We start from the raw sequence: 13,559 nt of genomic DNA, 5'->3' as shown, positions 1-13,559 counted from the left end.
AGCGAGGGGGACCCGCACGCTCCACTCGCAGCCGTGACCCCTTGCGCGCCCGAGCAGCGGCAGCACAGTCCCACGGGTGGCAGCGTCCCCGCACCTGCCACCCCCAGGGCACTGGCGGAGCGGCTGCCCTGCGTCCCGTACTGCAGGCGTGCGCGGAGCTCAGGGCCCTGAGGGGCCGTGGGCACTCTCTACGATCTGGGCTCCGGAGGCTCTGCGACAATGTCCATCAAGCCTCCAATGAGCTGTAGCTGCCGCGGGTCAGTGGGGTGAGGGGTACAGCTAGCCGGGCACTCGCTGAAAGCCCTTCGGGGGCCAGGGCTCAGAGCCACGGCACTGGGTAATTAAATCTGTGGGTGCCTGTCACATGCAGCAGTAAGAGGTGCAGGATTAGAGGGGGATCCCTTCCTTCCAGAGGTAAATGCAGCTGAGTCTGGGGTGGAGCGGTGCTGCTGTGTTCATGGGCAACTGGTAGGGGGTGCATGGGGGTGCATGTGCCCACCCCCCGATGGGGCTGGTGCCCCCCTGACAGGGCCGCCACCATCAGAGGCGCCAGTCACTCATGGCTGTGTTATTAATAGCGTCCATTTCCAAGGCAGGCTCAGCACTCCCCAAACCCAGAGGAAGAGTCCTGGTCTGGAAGGATGTACATCAGGGACCTTAGTGGGTGGGATGTCACGTGAGGGGTGTTACCAAGGGGGGTGCAGCCTGGGCTTGGTACAGCACTGGCAGCTGTGCCCACCTGCTCACTCCCAGCGTGGCTGCCATGGGACCCTTGGCTATGCTACTACCAGGCTGCCTGGGGCTGCTCTCACTTGGAGTTCAGAGTTTTCTGTCTCTGTTGGTGCAGGAAGTCACAACTGGTCAAGCCAGTGGCAGGCAGCCCAGCAGAGCCCAGCTGCTCATACTGGGCTGGCTCCACTCCCCACAGTTGTCTCTGGGGCTTGCTTGGGGCACACCTGGTCTGGGGAAGCTCCCCACCCTCTGCCCAGTGTCTCCCTTGCTGCCTCTGGCTGCATGAGTCCCATGGGCTCTGCTTGTCTACAACCTGTTGATGCCATTTCCTTCTCTCCTGCAGCAGGCAAGACCCAGCATCCCCAGCCAAAGCAACAGGCACTAGAAAGCCTGGCCCCCCACCCCACATCTGTGCTCCTGCAAGATAAGATCACCAAAGAGGCCCCCTCCAGAGCTGGAGAGTCTGCATCCAGCTGAGGTTGCACGGAGAAACACCCTGTGGAGCAGCAGCACCCTCTGGAGCTCAAGGGAGAGACGATGGTGCCTCCCCCTGTCTCAGCCCAGGTTATGGCACTGCTGTTACTGCCCTTGCTCCTGGCACTGCCCACCCACGCCCGCCCTGTGCCCACCCCAGCAGACGAGAGCGGGGAGCTCGTGGTGAGTCTTGTGGCAAAGCCATGCTTGCATGGCTCGGAGGAGGGTGGGGGTTGGGGGTCTCCCTCTCCCAGGACTTCCAGTAACCCCTGTGCCTGGGGACAGTGCATGCAGGGCTGTGGGTCCCTAGTAGTGCTGTACCCCAGACCCTCGTGAGCCTTGATGGTGCCTCTCAATTTCAGTCTGCAGCCCTTGGCTTGCCACCCTGTCAGTGCACCTCACTCCTCACCCATAGCCCCCCTTGCCCTGCTCTGGGTCCCCCTCCACCTTCCTGGTGCCCCTCAATCCCAGCCCACAGCCCTGTTCCCTTGCTGAAAAGCCTTCCCTTGCTCTGTGATACATGGACATACGGAGGCAAGGCTGAGACTCTTTAAACTCGTATCGCCAGTGCCCTGGGACAGGATTTGTGTCTGGGCTGGGGCTGGCTTTGCCCTCCCCTGGCTGTCCAAGGAGCTGGGCACCAAAGGAGGCATTTTCCAATGAAGGGGCCGGTGTCCAATTCCCACCCATGCCCTCCACCTAGGACTGGCTGATGCAGTACGGATATCTCCCACCCACGGACCCTGTTACTGGCCAGCTCCAGACCTGGGAGGCTGTGACCAGCGCCATCCTCACGATGCAGCAGTTTGCTGGGATCGCCGAGACAGGGATCCTAGGTATGCTGGAGCCTGCTTGCCTCCCCACACCCACCTCGGCCCCTGTGCTAAGCTGCTTCAGAGCCAGGGTGGAAATGACCCTGCTCTCACTGCAGTACTCCATGAGGAGCCGTTGTGCCATGGCTGTGTGAGGGAGCCTGCCCTGGGCTCCAGGACAGTGCCCAGTGCCTTTCTAGGGATACCAGGGCCTGTTTATTTCCCCTGGCACTGCTCCCTTGTGGGCTTGAGCTGAGAACTGGCAGCTCCCTGCATGGGTGAGCTAGAGACAATTCCCCAGCTGGCCTGGTGAGTGACTCACCCGTGCACCCCCTCTCCTGTGGTCCAGATGATGCCACACTGGCGCTGATCCAGATGCCCCGCTGCTCGTTGCCGGACATCCTCCCCAGCCGCCCTGCCAAGCTGTCCACAGGGCAGCATGAGAAGAGGCAGCAGAGGAAGAGTCGGGGGAGGCGGAGCGCAGGCCTCGCCTGGACCAAAAGGAACATCTCCTGGAGGTTGGAATCAGGATCTTCCCTCCTGCCGTATCCGAACAACTTCCCTTCACCAGCAGGGCTGAGCCCCACAGGCATTTTGGGGTGTAACTTGGGTATGCTGACCCCAGGATCAGCTTTCCCTGCTGGATAAACCCAGCCAGCCCATCTGCCTGCGTGCCAGCCCCCCCATAACAAAGCAGCTAAGCCCCCCAAGAGAATGATTCACATGGAGCCTGGGGAAGGGGAGAAAGTGTAAATGGGCACACCAAAGCAGCACTGTAATGCAGTTGTTTGACACAAGGGGGCACCACGCTCCCAGGAGGCTCACCTCTGCCCCCAGCCCCAGCGATGTGGTGAAGGTGAACCCGCAGGGCTGCAGTGGGTTGGGGCTGCCAGGTGAATGGGACTGGGGTCTCAGTGGAGTTGGGATGTAGGCTGAGCCCAGCAGCCACCAGAAAGCAGAGAAGGTCCCATGCCCACAAGCTGTGTGGGATTTGCTTCGTGGGGCTGCTCCCCACAGCTGCTTCCTTCTCCTCTCTCCAGCTCTGGCCTCCTCACTGTTAGACCTGAGAAAAAACCAGAGGACACAGGGGCTGCATTGCACTTGCATTTGTTGAAGGTGCAAACAGCCAGGTCTTAAAGCAGCACTACCTTGCCCGGTGTGTGCAGTTCCAGACTCCCCGGGACAACCCCACAGGGGCAGTGCAGGCTCACAAGGCCCCTGTTTGGCTTGTGGCAGCTGGAAGTGGAGACACCCCCCGCTCCTCCTATCCAACTCATCAGGCTGCTGCTCTGACCCAGCCCCTGTGTGTGACCACCTCTGCTGTCACCCCCGCTGTAGCCTTTGAGGCCAGGGCACCCACCCGTCCCATTCCCTGGGGCAAAGGCTGCAGGGGAGTAGGAGAGGGGATCATGTTGCTCCTCAGTGTCTGTTGGAGATGGAAGCAAAAGCCTCAGGGACAGTGTTACAGAGCCCTGGAGGTGAGAAGGGGAAAGAGGAGATGGGGGCCCTGGTAAAACTGAGGGGGTCCTAGGTAGGGGGTCAGGATTGAAAGGCATCAGCAGAGGTGACTGGGGGTGACCCAGGGCCGGGATATTGCAGGGCCGTGGTTTGGGAGTGAGGAGCACTGGCTGAGCTGCGAAAGCAGGGGCTGTGGGTATGAGTGAGGGGCACTGACTGAGCTGGGCTAGAGGGGCTGTGGATAGGAGTAAGAGGGACGGGCTGAGCTGGGATAGCCCAAGTTGCTCCAGACCAACCCCATCTCCCGCCAGGGTGAAGACATATCCGCGGGGGGCCCGCCTCAGCCGGGAGACCATGCGAGTGCTGATGTACTATGCGCTGCGAGTCTGGGGTGAGGCTGCCCCCCTCACCTTCCATGAGGTGGGGGGCCACAGCGCCGACATCTCAGTGGAGTTCCTGCGGCAGGAGCATGGGGATGGCTCCCCCTTTGATGGCCCGGGGGGCATGGTGGCACATGCCTTCTTCCCTGGCGACCCCCAGCGTGCTGGCAATGTCCACTTCGACAGCGAAGAGGACTGGACCTTCCGTGCCCCAGGTGAGCCCCGGGGGCATGGTGTGGAGGATGTTTCCTTCAGTCAAAAACTTAGGCTCTCCCCAGCTGCAGCTCCCCAACACCCCCTCCTTTCCCAGCAGATGACGACGGGATGGACCTCTTTGCTGTGGCAGTACACGAGTTCGGCCACAGCCTGGGCCTGACGCATTCCCCCTCCAAGCGCTCCATCATGCGTCCCTACTACCAGGGGCCCGTGGGTGACCCCCTGCAGTACCAGCTGCTGGCAGATGACCGGCTGGACATCCAGAGGCTCTATGGTATGGGGCAGGGGGTAGGAGGGGTGAGGGCACCCTGGCATGGCTCTAGCAAATCCCTGGGAGCTTAGCCCAACAGACCTGGGGGCTCGCGCCCCTGGCTGCTCTGTGGTGCACTGAGTTGGCATCCCTCAATCAGACAAGCTGAGAGCCTCTTGAGTAGATGCACTATCCTCTCTGCATCTCCTGGGCAGGAGGAGGCACACTGGGGAGAGCTGGGTTTGGGGCTTGGGATTGCTGCTTTCTGGAAGGTGGTGTTGCCTCAGGCTCCTTGTTCAAGGCCCACGACTAAGTCACTGAGTCAGGGGGCAGCAGCTCCTTGGGGAGGGGCTTGGGGCATTGCTGGGCCTGACGCCCGTGTGCCCGGTGCTGCCCACAGGAAGCCGAGCCCTGCACTCCACAGAGAGGCCTGAGGTGTCGACCCTGCTCCCAGCCCTGTCTGCCCTGCCCCGCGACTTCCCCGCTTTGAGGTGAGCCAGGATGGTCCCTGCTCCTCCCCACGTTGGACAGGGGACTCAGCTGTGGCCTGGCCTTGCTCTGCACTAGGCTGTGATAAGAACAGGCCCCACCAGGCTCCATCAGGCCTGGGAGACCCAGGCAGTGGGAAAGGATGGCAGCAATGGAGCTCATGTGTCTGGGCTAGTGGGGTGCAGGGCCCCATGTGTGCCCCAGTGCAGACATGGGGACAGCTTTGGCCTTTCTGCCAGGCTGGAAACAGATCTCTGCATCCAGGAGGAGGTTTCTACCAGGCTGGCCTAAGCCTGGAAGGGGGGGGGGGGGCATGGGGGGAGACCCCTTCCCTCCTGGGTCAGCCAGTCACACACCACTGGCTTGCAGGTCGGCGGACCACCCAGACCGCTGTTCTTCCAGCATCGATGCCGTCACGCAGATTCGTGGGGAAACCTTCTTCTTCAAAGGTCTGTTGTGGCATGTGGGGAGTGGCCTCTTTCCCTCCCCAGCAGAGCAACCTGGCTCCCCCTGCCCTCGCTGGGATATCTTGGGCTGGGGTCTCCCTTCCCTAGTGACCCACCACCTGTAGGACCTGCTGCATGGTCAGCCTTGGAAGAGAGAAGCTCCCTGGGAGGAAGATGTGTGCTGAACGTGGGGGTGTCGACTCAGGGATCAGGCTGTGCCCTCCCTCATGGGATGGTGTGTCTCTTTGCCTAGCCCTGGCTGAAACTCCGGTGTAATGGTTGAGCAAAAAAAGGCTGAACTTCCAGGGACTGCCAGTGCCTATTCAAACCCTGCATCTCTAAGGGCTCTCCCAGCCCTGCACACCTGCAGTCCCCTTGGCTTGGGCCTTACAGCAACAACCACCATGTGAACCAGTACTTATATCTTGTCTCCCCTTGCGAGGCAGGTCCATACTTCTGGCGCCTGACCCAAGGCCGGCACCTCACCTCCCTGCGCCCTGCCCTGATCGCAGGCTTCTGGCGGGGCCTCCCCAGCCACCTGGACAAGGTGGATGCTGTGTACGAGAGGCCCACGGACTATCGCATCCTCTTCTTCAGTGGTGAGTACCAGGAGCGCTGACAGTGGGAGGCACTTGAGGGCTTGGTGCTTTGATATACCTGTGATATGACCAGGACCCATCCTGGGAACTGGCTTCCACTCTTGCTGCCTAATCCCGAGGCCTCCCTGTGGCCAAGTGCTGTGAGGCTTGGAGGACAGCTTGCCCACTCTTATCCCCTTCCCTCCCACTTCTCTCAACCAGGACCCCTGTACTGGGTGTTCAAGGACAATAGTGTGGAAGAGGGGTACCCACGCCCTGTCACAGACTTTGGACTGCCCAGGACAGGGGTGGATGGTGCCTTCTCTTGGCCTCATGACCAGAAAACCTACTTCTTCAAGGATGGGCTGCACTGGCGCTATGATGAGGCTGCTGGCCACATGGACAAGGGCTTCCCCACCCACGACACTCCCTGGGGGCCCATGCCCAGCCCTGTGGATGATGTGCTGAGTGGGAACAACGGTGAGTCCCCCCAGCCTCTGCTTCTCACTCTATCACCTCCCCTGGGGTGTGAAGGGTGAGCCTTCCCCTTCTCAATCCCCCTCCACCACCCCTGAGCTGTGTACAGAGCCCTGATGTGCTCATAACCCCCATCTTCCTGCAGGAGAGGTGTATGCCTTCAAGGGCCGGCAGTACTGGAAGTTTGACCAGCACAGCCTCAAGCCAGAGGGGAGTTACCCTCGCTCCATAGCCAAGGACTGGCTGGACTGCACAGAGGAGCCATACCCGCCTTCAAGTGCCCCCACCAGCCCCATGACAGGAGCCAGACCCCAGCCAGATGTGCGGGCCCCTCTGCCAGAGGCAGAGCACTGTGTGTGTTACAGCACATCCACTTGTGCTGGGCCTGGCTGGACTCTTATCATCCTTCTGTTGCTCCAGGAACTTGTCTAGGCCAGAGCTGCTCCCGCTCTCACTGTGTAGCCACTACTCTGTAGGTCTGAATTGTGCCCAGCCAGGATGCTGATGCGGGGATCCCCTGGGAGGGCATCACATCCCCTGGAGCCAGGCCTGCGTGGCTTTGCTCGCAGGGTGCATGGGCCCCAGGGCAGGCAGGGCCCTGCATATCAGGGGCTGTTGCTTCAAGTGAGACAATACCCAGGGCCAGCGGGAAGGGAAGTGTCAGCAGGAGCTGCCCAGTCATGCTCAGCCTCTGTGCAGAGGGTTGACTCAGCAGGGAACTAGTCCACCCTGTCTTGGTAGCATGGCCCTGCAGAGACCCAGGAAAGCAGGATGGGTGTGGGGAGGTCTCTCAGGACCCCTCAGGCAGGCCCTAGCTTCTTGTTCCCCAGTCCTCATCCTTCCCTAACTCCCTGTCACACCAGCTTTCTCCTCTCTGTCCTCTCCTAGTTCCAGGGTTGAGGACTAGTTGCCTGGGCAAGAAGCTGCCATTTCTGCTTGGTGCTGGGGAGCTGGCACCCTACCCTTCCTGACCTTCCCTTTGCCAGAGCCAGAGCAAGCTCTGGGGTATTCCCTCTCCTGGGTCTGTAGAGCAGCAAAGGCACGCAGACAGGTGTCAAAGCTGTTCCTTTAATGAGAAGTCCAGTGGGTACAGAGCAAGGGCCCAGACCAGGGGTGAAGCAGCAGTGTTGACCCCAGCATGGGACCTGGGCATCATTTCCAGCTGGTGAAGAACTGCTTGAAGAGGGGACTCTCACGGCCCTGGGGCAGGATCTCCACCTGGAGGCAGAGAGGTGTGTGAAGCTGGGGTCAAGATGGGAGCTACCCTTGTGCATTTTAGGGCCCATCTGCATTGCCTGTGGGCACGGAGGAGGAAGAGGCCTGCAGAGAGCTTGGCAGTAGGCTCAGCCTCATTTGAGGGAGGGCAGAGCCAGCCTGGTGCTGGGCAACAAGCCGGGGATGTCCTCCCTGCTCCAGGGTCCTGTTGAGACGGCCTCATTTGAGGCAGTCCTCACCTTCGATCCTCACCTCCAGACTTCCCCGTCTGCTCTGGAGAGACCCCCTCAGCCTGCCCACTTGTTCACTCACCTGGGTCTTGGGGGAGTACTTCATGTGGGAGATGAAGTCCTCGGCCATTCTCAGGGCTGCCTGTCGCTCCTGCTCACTGGCTTTGCGACCTGGGGGCAGGAAGGAGGAAGGGTCAGAGGGATCAAGCAGCTGTCTCCCTACACAGGTAGCTTCTCACCCCAGAGGAGAGGCCAGGATGCCTGGCTGCATGCCTGTGGCCCCAGCATCAGGCCCTTTTCACTACAGCTCCAGGCAGGGGCTTTGGAAATGGCTGGGCCAAGGGTCCCAGAGGGAGAGCGTGCCAGGAAGGGTGGGGGTGCTAGATGCTTTGGGGCTAGATTCTGGAGGGCTTAGGCCAGGCTCACGAGCAAAGAGAGGTGTAGGGCTGCATGCCTGCCAGCTTGCCAGGAAATTGCTGCTCCTTCTTTAAACCATGTGGTGCTGACTCATGTCATAGGGGGGCCCCACTCCCCAGCGCCCTATGTGCCAAAGTAGGTGGCTGCAGCAGAGGCCACCTGGCACCAATCTTGGTGCTGCATTGCAATAAAAGCCACTGTGTCAGAACCAGGCTCATTGGTGTCATGGAGATGCTGTGTCAGGGACCATGCCCCCTCAGGGTCTGCTGTGTCTTGGCCCCAACAGGCAGTCTCCCCCAGTGGAGTGCCACCTTCACCAGTGTAGCAAGGGGGAAGAGGGTTGGGGGGAAAGTTCCTTCAGTCAGGGTGGGCTGAGACCATCACCTTTCCAGACATAGATCTTGCCGCATTGGCCATTATCTAGGACGAAGCAGTCGTCGGTACACAGCAAGGCCTGGCTGAAGGGGCTGCTCTCGGACATCTTTGTCAGGTCCATCCGTCCTGTGGCATCCGAGACCTGTGGGGCACAGGGAGGGAGAGGCAGACACCTTCACAGCATGGCCTTTACTGCACCCCAACCCTGGTGCCAGTTCACCCAGCATGGAGCCCACCCCAGTCCCAGCTCCACCCAAAGTGGGTCCTTGCCTTATAGAGGACAGCTGCACCTGCATTTGTCTGGTCTGCCATGACGTCCTCCTCTGGGCTGCCCTCTCGCAGGGTGGGCTTGGAGCCCAGCACCTGAGGGAGGGGACCACATCAGTCAGAGCCAGCCCTCACCTCCCCCAAGCCCCTGCTACCTAACCCAACACCCCCGTGCCCCCCCATAGCATTATCCTACATACTGTTCACCCAGGACTGCTCAGTAGCTCCCTCCACCCCCAGCCACAGGCAACTGGTATGGGGGAGGTTGGGGGGTACATGCCCCCTGTGAGATTGGCCCCTGACTCGGCACCACTTAGGATGGGGCAGTTTTTTTGCCACGCAGGCTGGCGGTGTGTTGGGGGAGACACTAAGCAGAAGTATAGGAATGGATATGGGGCTTTTAGGCTGCCACTGGGCCTGCCCACAAATTGTGCCGTTCCTCCCCCCAACTCAGGAGGCACCAGTCACCCCTGCCCCCAGCCAACCTGGATCATCTCTGCTGGCTCATCGCCATCAGCCACAATCTCCACCCTGGCCCGGCCACGCCGCTCGCTGTCCCGGATGGCCGTGGCTAAATCCTGGGCTTTGTTGCGCTCCAGCACATTGGATTTCTTGCCGCACCAAGTGAAGATGGTCTATGACGAATGGGACAGGGGAACAGAGGCTGAAGGTGGTCACCCCACTGCCTGTCCAGTGCTTGATATATGTTCACATTACTCCCATGCACCTGTGCCTGGGGTGCCTATGACCCCTGCACTGGCCAAATGCCCTATTCCAGTCCTAATGCCTCACCCCCACGCTGATGAGTGAACCCATCCCCATGTGCTTCAGGGTTTCCCACTGTGCCCCTCCCCAAGCCAAAGCACAAGTTGGCCCCACCCAACACCTCTCACCTCCCCGAGGTCCAGGATGAAGCAGTCGCCAGTATTGAAGCTGGCCCAGCTCAGATCCTGCTCGATGGCCCGGATGTTTTTCTTGCCCTTCACTTGGTAGAGTTTACGGATGGGGATGGGGCCAGTGCCCACACTAGGCTGGGCTTTGTGGAAGGCCGACTCCACACCGCCCTCCTGCGGGGTAGAGAGAAGCAGTGGAAGGTGAGGCTGGGCAAGGTGAGCAAGGTGGGCAAACAGGGCAGGGGCTGCTGCTGGGGAGACAGGCCAGAGGCAGGGGCAAAGGAAAGGGGTGAGGTCTGGACATGCAGGAGGGGTAGGCAGGGGCTGGGCCTGGGCAGTGCAGGTACCCGGTACTTGATTCCATGGGGGAAGTACTCCATGAAGACGTCAGACTCATTGCCCTGCACTTCACGGTACTGGATGGGCCTCTCACCAAGCTGGCTGTTGAGGTGGGTGGAGAGCACGGCACAGGCCCCCTGCTCATCCCTCGTTGAGCTCTGGCCTGGACACGGCAGGAACAGGACAAGGAGGAAGAGGTGAGCCACTGCAATGGCAGGCAGGCATGGGGCATCCTGGAGGACCTTCCCCAGGTCACAGAGCGCCTCACCTCCTGTCTCAGCCAGAACACCCCTCCTTGCCCCAAAAAGTGTTGGAGGGCATTGGGCTGACAGCTCTGGAAGGGGGCACCTTCACAGCCTTGCTAGCTCTGGAAGGTCCACCCCCAACCTCTGCCAGGTCCCCCTTAGTATGTGGAGCATGGGGTAATGATAGCACCAGGCCAGGGAGGCTGGTTCCCTGATGCCCTCAAGAAGCTCCAGTTGCAGCCCAGGGAGTTGGCAAAGACCCTTCCCTGGCAGGGGATGATGGGGGCACTGTAGGCCCTGTGGCTTCAGCCATAGCCCCTCCATGCAGAACCACACAACCCTGCTGCTGTGTATGGGAGGGTGAGGGGGGCTGGGCAGTGTCAAGACTGGGGCACATGCTCCCCTGCATCAGGGCAGGAGGGTGCATGGGGATACTGCCAGTGGCAGCTCACCGATCCAAAGGTGCAGGTGGGACTGCTCATCCTCCCCATTGTGCAGGACCAGGTAGGAGTCTCCTGAGTAGAAGACACCTTGCACCTCCTTGGGAACAGGCACCGGGTTCATCTTCTCTACCCGCCACACATGTAATCCTGGCTGCGTCACAGAGGCATCAAAGGGGGAGCCACTGCCAGAGACAGAGGGGCTGCATTGAGGCTGGTGGAGGAGAGGTGTGTAGGGAAGGGCAGGAGTCGCGAGAGTATGGGTAACTCCAGAACGAGTGGCTCTTGGGGCTTGGAGCCAGGAACCCAGACCTTATGCAGGGTGAGGGGGAGGGACGTTAGCACCCAGAGGGGCATCTCCATACCTTTTGGGGATGGCGGTGTACATGGTGCCCAAGACCTGAAGAGAAAAGGGAGGTAGTTAGAGCAGGCACTGCTGCCCCTGGAGAAGCATCCTGCATGTGGGACAGGGTGATGAGACAGCAGCAGCCAGCTCCAACTGCTGAATCATCCACAGGAAAGGGCCATGGAGGCACAGCCCGAGGGAGCTGGCATGCAGCACAGAGGGCCCTGCGCTGTGGGGAGGGGCATAGAAAGCAGCTGTGACCCCTTCAGACCTGGGGGTTCTGGCACCCTGATATGCCCACATGCCTGGGTCCTCTGAGCCCAGCTCGTGGACCTGCCCAGGCAGCCTCCCCTCCTCTCTCCTGCCTGCCTAGGGCCTCCAAGGACCTTGTTAATCTCTGAGACTCATTTCCTCCCCAGTAAACCCACAAATCAGAGGTGCCTGCCCTCCAGAACCATTTGGACGATGATGCTCTTCCTGCTCCCACCGCCAGCTGCCCACACCCAGCTGCACAGGATGCCAGCTGTGAGCACAAGCCTGACCTTCCGCCGGGCTTGGGCTGGGCACGGCTGCCTCACCCCACACAGCCCAAACAGCACTGGAGAGCCCAGGTCGGTAGCTGCACCCATGCTCTCCTATAGACAGCTATCAGCCCCTGTGTCCCCTGGGAGCTGGTGGGTCCCTGCAGCTCCATGCTGCTTGCCACAGCACCCACCCTTACCAGCAGAGATGCTGGCATTAGACAAAGCACCCTTAATGCATTGGCAAGCCAGCAGTGAGACAGAGCACCCAGGGAGCCATGCTTGACTCTGATGAGTCACCCTACAGCCAGGTGGGCACCGCTCTGAACCCAGCCCCAAGCCCCGAAAGCAACAGGCGTCTCCCTAGGACAGACAGGGATCAGCATCCCACCCCATCTGCCCAAGGCCTCAGGCTGTGCCCCTCCAGGCCCAGCCCTTGACCATCCATCCATGGGCTTTTAGCAGCAGGTATGCAACCCCAACACTTGCACTGCACCTGGGGAGGGGCAGAATTGGGGTGCCTGGCACTCTGCTCCTGTTGCAGCAAGAGGCAGCCCAGGTATTACACAGGGGCAGGGGCTGAGGGGGCATCGCTCCAGTCAGAAGCAAAAGCCCCCAGGAGCCTGCCACTGGAGCCTCCCCACTGGATCAAGGTGTGGTACCCACCACACTGGCATGGGCAGAGAATTTTCTGGGCACCCACCTCCTGGTTCAGCCTTTAACCAGGGGCCCTCCAGTCTTGCGGGGACATTGGCAAGAGGCTTCCCAGCCCCCAGGGGATGGGATTTAGGCACCGGCACTGAGCTCTCCAGAAAAGGCCAGACACCCAGCGATGCACAGGACCCTGAAGCTGCCAGGAAATGCCTTGCCCCTCCACCCAGCTCCCCCCACCCCAACCAACCGTGCAGTCAGTGACAGCTAGAGGGCTTTCCTGGATAGAAGGGGTCCCAGCCAGACAGTAGGAAACTGCAAAGCCGCTTGCTCAGGAAGTTGTCTGTCAGTCAGGGTTGCAGCAAAAGTTTTAGCAAGAGGTTTCCTGGGAGGGGCCAGCCCCAGCCCACACCCTGTTCCTCTCAGATGGCTGATCTTTTGTGTGCCTCCAGGGCAGAGGCGAGCACAGCCAGGCATTGAAGCGGCAGTGACTCACTCTGTTCCTGGCATGAAGCTGGCTGGCTGGGATGAGTCTGAACACCATGTATTGTGCCCCCCGGGCCTGAACTGCAGCCCCCTGCCAGCCCAGCTCTGGGCTTCCCCTTCCTGCCACTAATGCCCCTCACTCTCCACCAGCCCAGCCAGCGCTTTTCACACCTGCCCGGCAGCTCCCCCTTGCTAGAGACTCTGCTTAAGCCCATCTTCTTAGTTAGATTATCAACAGAGATAGGCAGGGCTGATGGGGAGAGGAGGAAGGAGCTAGGCCTGTGTCTACATAGGTCTCTGCTTGTAATGGGTGGGTGCAGGCTCCCCAGATAAGCTATCTGCTCACACATCACTGCTGCTGCATGTCAGGAATGAACAAGCTCTCTGGTGGTTGTGGCTTCTGAGTAGCCTCGTGACACTGTAGTAGCAGTAGCCAGGGGAAGAGCTGACTCAGCTGACACTGTCTCTGCAGGGAAGGTGAGTTTGTTCTGGGGAGCTGGGTGACTCCAGGAGAAACCCCATGGGAGTCTATCCAAGCTGGCGTGAGTCTCCCCAGCATCCCCACTGACCTCTGGCAATGATTTTCAGAACATAAATAAAGATATTGAACAGCCTCAGCCTAAGAACAGATCCACGAGGCCCTGCTGCAAACACAGCTGGGCCTGTTGAGGAGTCCGTGACCCCTTGCAGAGCTGTTCCCAAAGACACAGAGTCGCTGTCAGTCTCAAATTTTATTCAGCATGCTGGGCACCCTGAGCAAGCTCAGAGGCCCCGAATAAAACTGTTAGAGACGATTTATAGTTTACAGACAAGATGCGCGCG

At 60.3% G+C, this 13,559-nt stretch overlaps 2 protein-coding genes across 3 annotated transcripts; one reads left to right on the top strand and one right to left on the bottom strand.

The window, feature by feature from the left end:
* The first annotated feature begins 900 nt into the window (after positions 1 to 900).
* On the top strand, positions 901 to 7,480 carry LOC109324637 (matrix metalloproteinase-17-like). Of its 2 annotated transcripts, none has more exons than XM_019556664.1 (10): positions 901 to 1,389; positions 1,910 to 2,042; positions 2,368 to 2,536; positions 3,788 to 4,071; positions 4,167 to 4,346; positions 4,723 to 4,813; positions 5,181 to 5,260; positions 5,704 to 5,856; positions 6,058 to 6,315; positions 6,458 to 7,480. In XM_019556664.1, exons 1-10 carry the CDS (start codon positions 1,270 to 1,272, stop codon positions 6,742 to 6,744), a joined length of 1,755 nt encoding a protein of 584 aa, XP_019412209.1. In that variant the 5' UTR covers positions 901 to 1,269; the 3' UTR covers positions 6,745 to 7,480. The 2 variants fall into 2 exon arrangements, with proteins under 2 accessions (XP_019412209.1, XP_019412210.1); XM_019556665.1 differs by having other exon boundaries at positions 903 to 1,389; positions 4,170 to 4,346.
* Positions 7,368 to 12,622, bottom strand: CAPG (capping actin protein, gelsolin like). Its single transcript, XM_019556666.1, has 10 exons — positions 12,502 to 12,622; positions 11,099 to 11,133; positions 10,746 to 10,918; positions 10,057 to 10,211; positions 9,710 to 9,883; positions 9,302 to 9,451; positions 8,820 to 8,912; positions 8,559 to 8,691; positions 7,840 to 7,928; positions 7,368 to 7,530 (listed from the first exon to the last, which is right to left on the bottom strand). Exons 2-10 carry the CDS (start codon positions 11,119 to 11,121, stop codon positions 7,465 to 7,467), a joined length of 1,056 nt encoding a protein of 351 aa, XP_019412211.1. The 5' UTR covers positions 11,122 to 11,133; positions 12,502 to 12,622; the 3' UTR covers positions 7,368 to 7,464.
* Positions 12,623 to 13,559: the final 937 nt, after the last annotated feature.

Source organism: Crocodylus porosus, unplaced genomic scaffold (assembly GCF_001723895.1).
Source record: "Crocodylus porosus isolate Cpor-Errol unplaced genomic scaffold, CroPor_comp1, whole genome shotgun sequence".
NCBI lineage: Eukaryota > Metazoa > Chordata > Crocodylia > Crocodylidae > Crocodylus > Crocodylus porosus.
The sequence above is the reverse complement of the archived record's forward strand: the minus strand, read 5'-3'. Positions and strand labels throughout refer to the sequence as shown.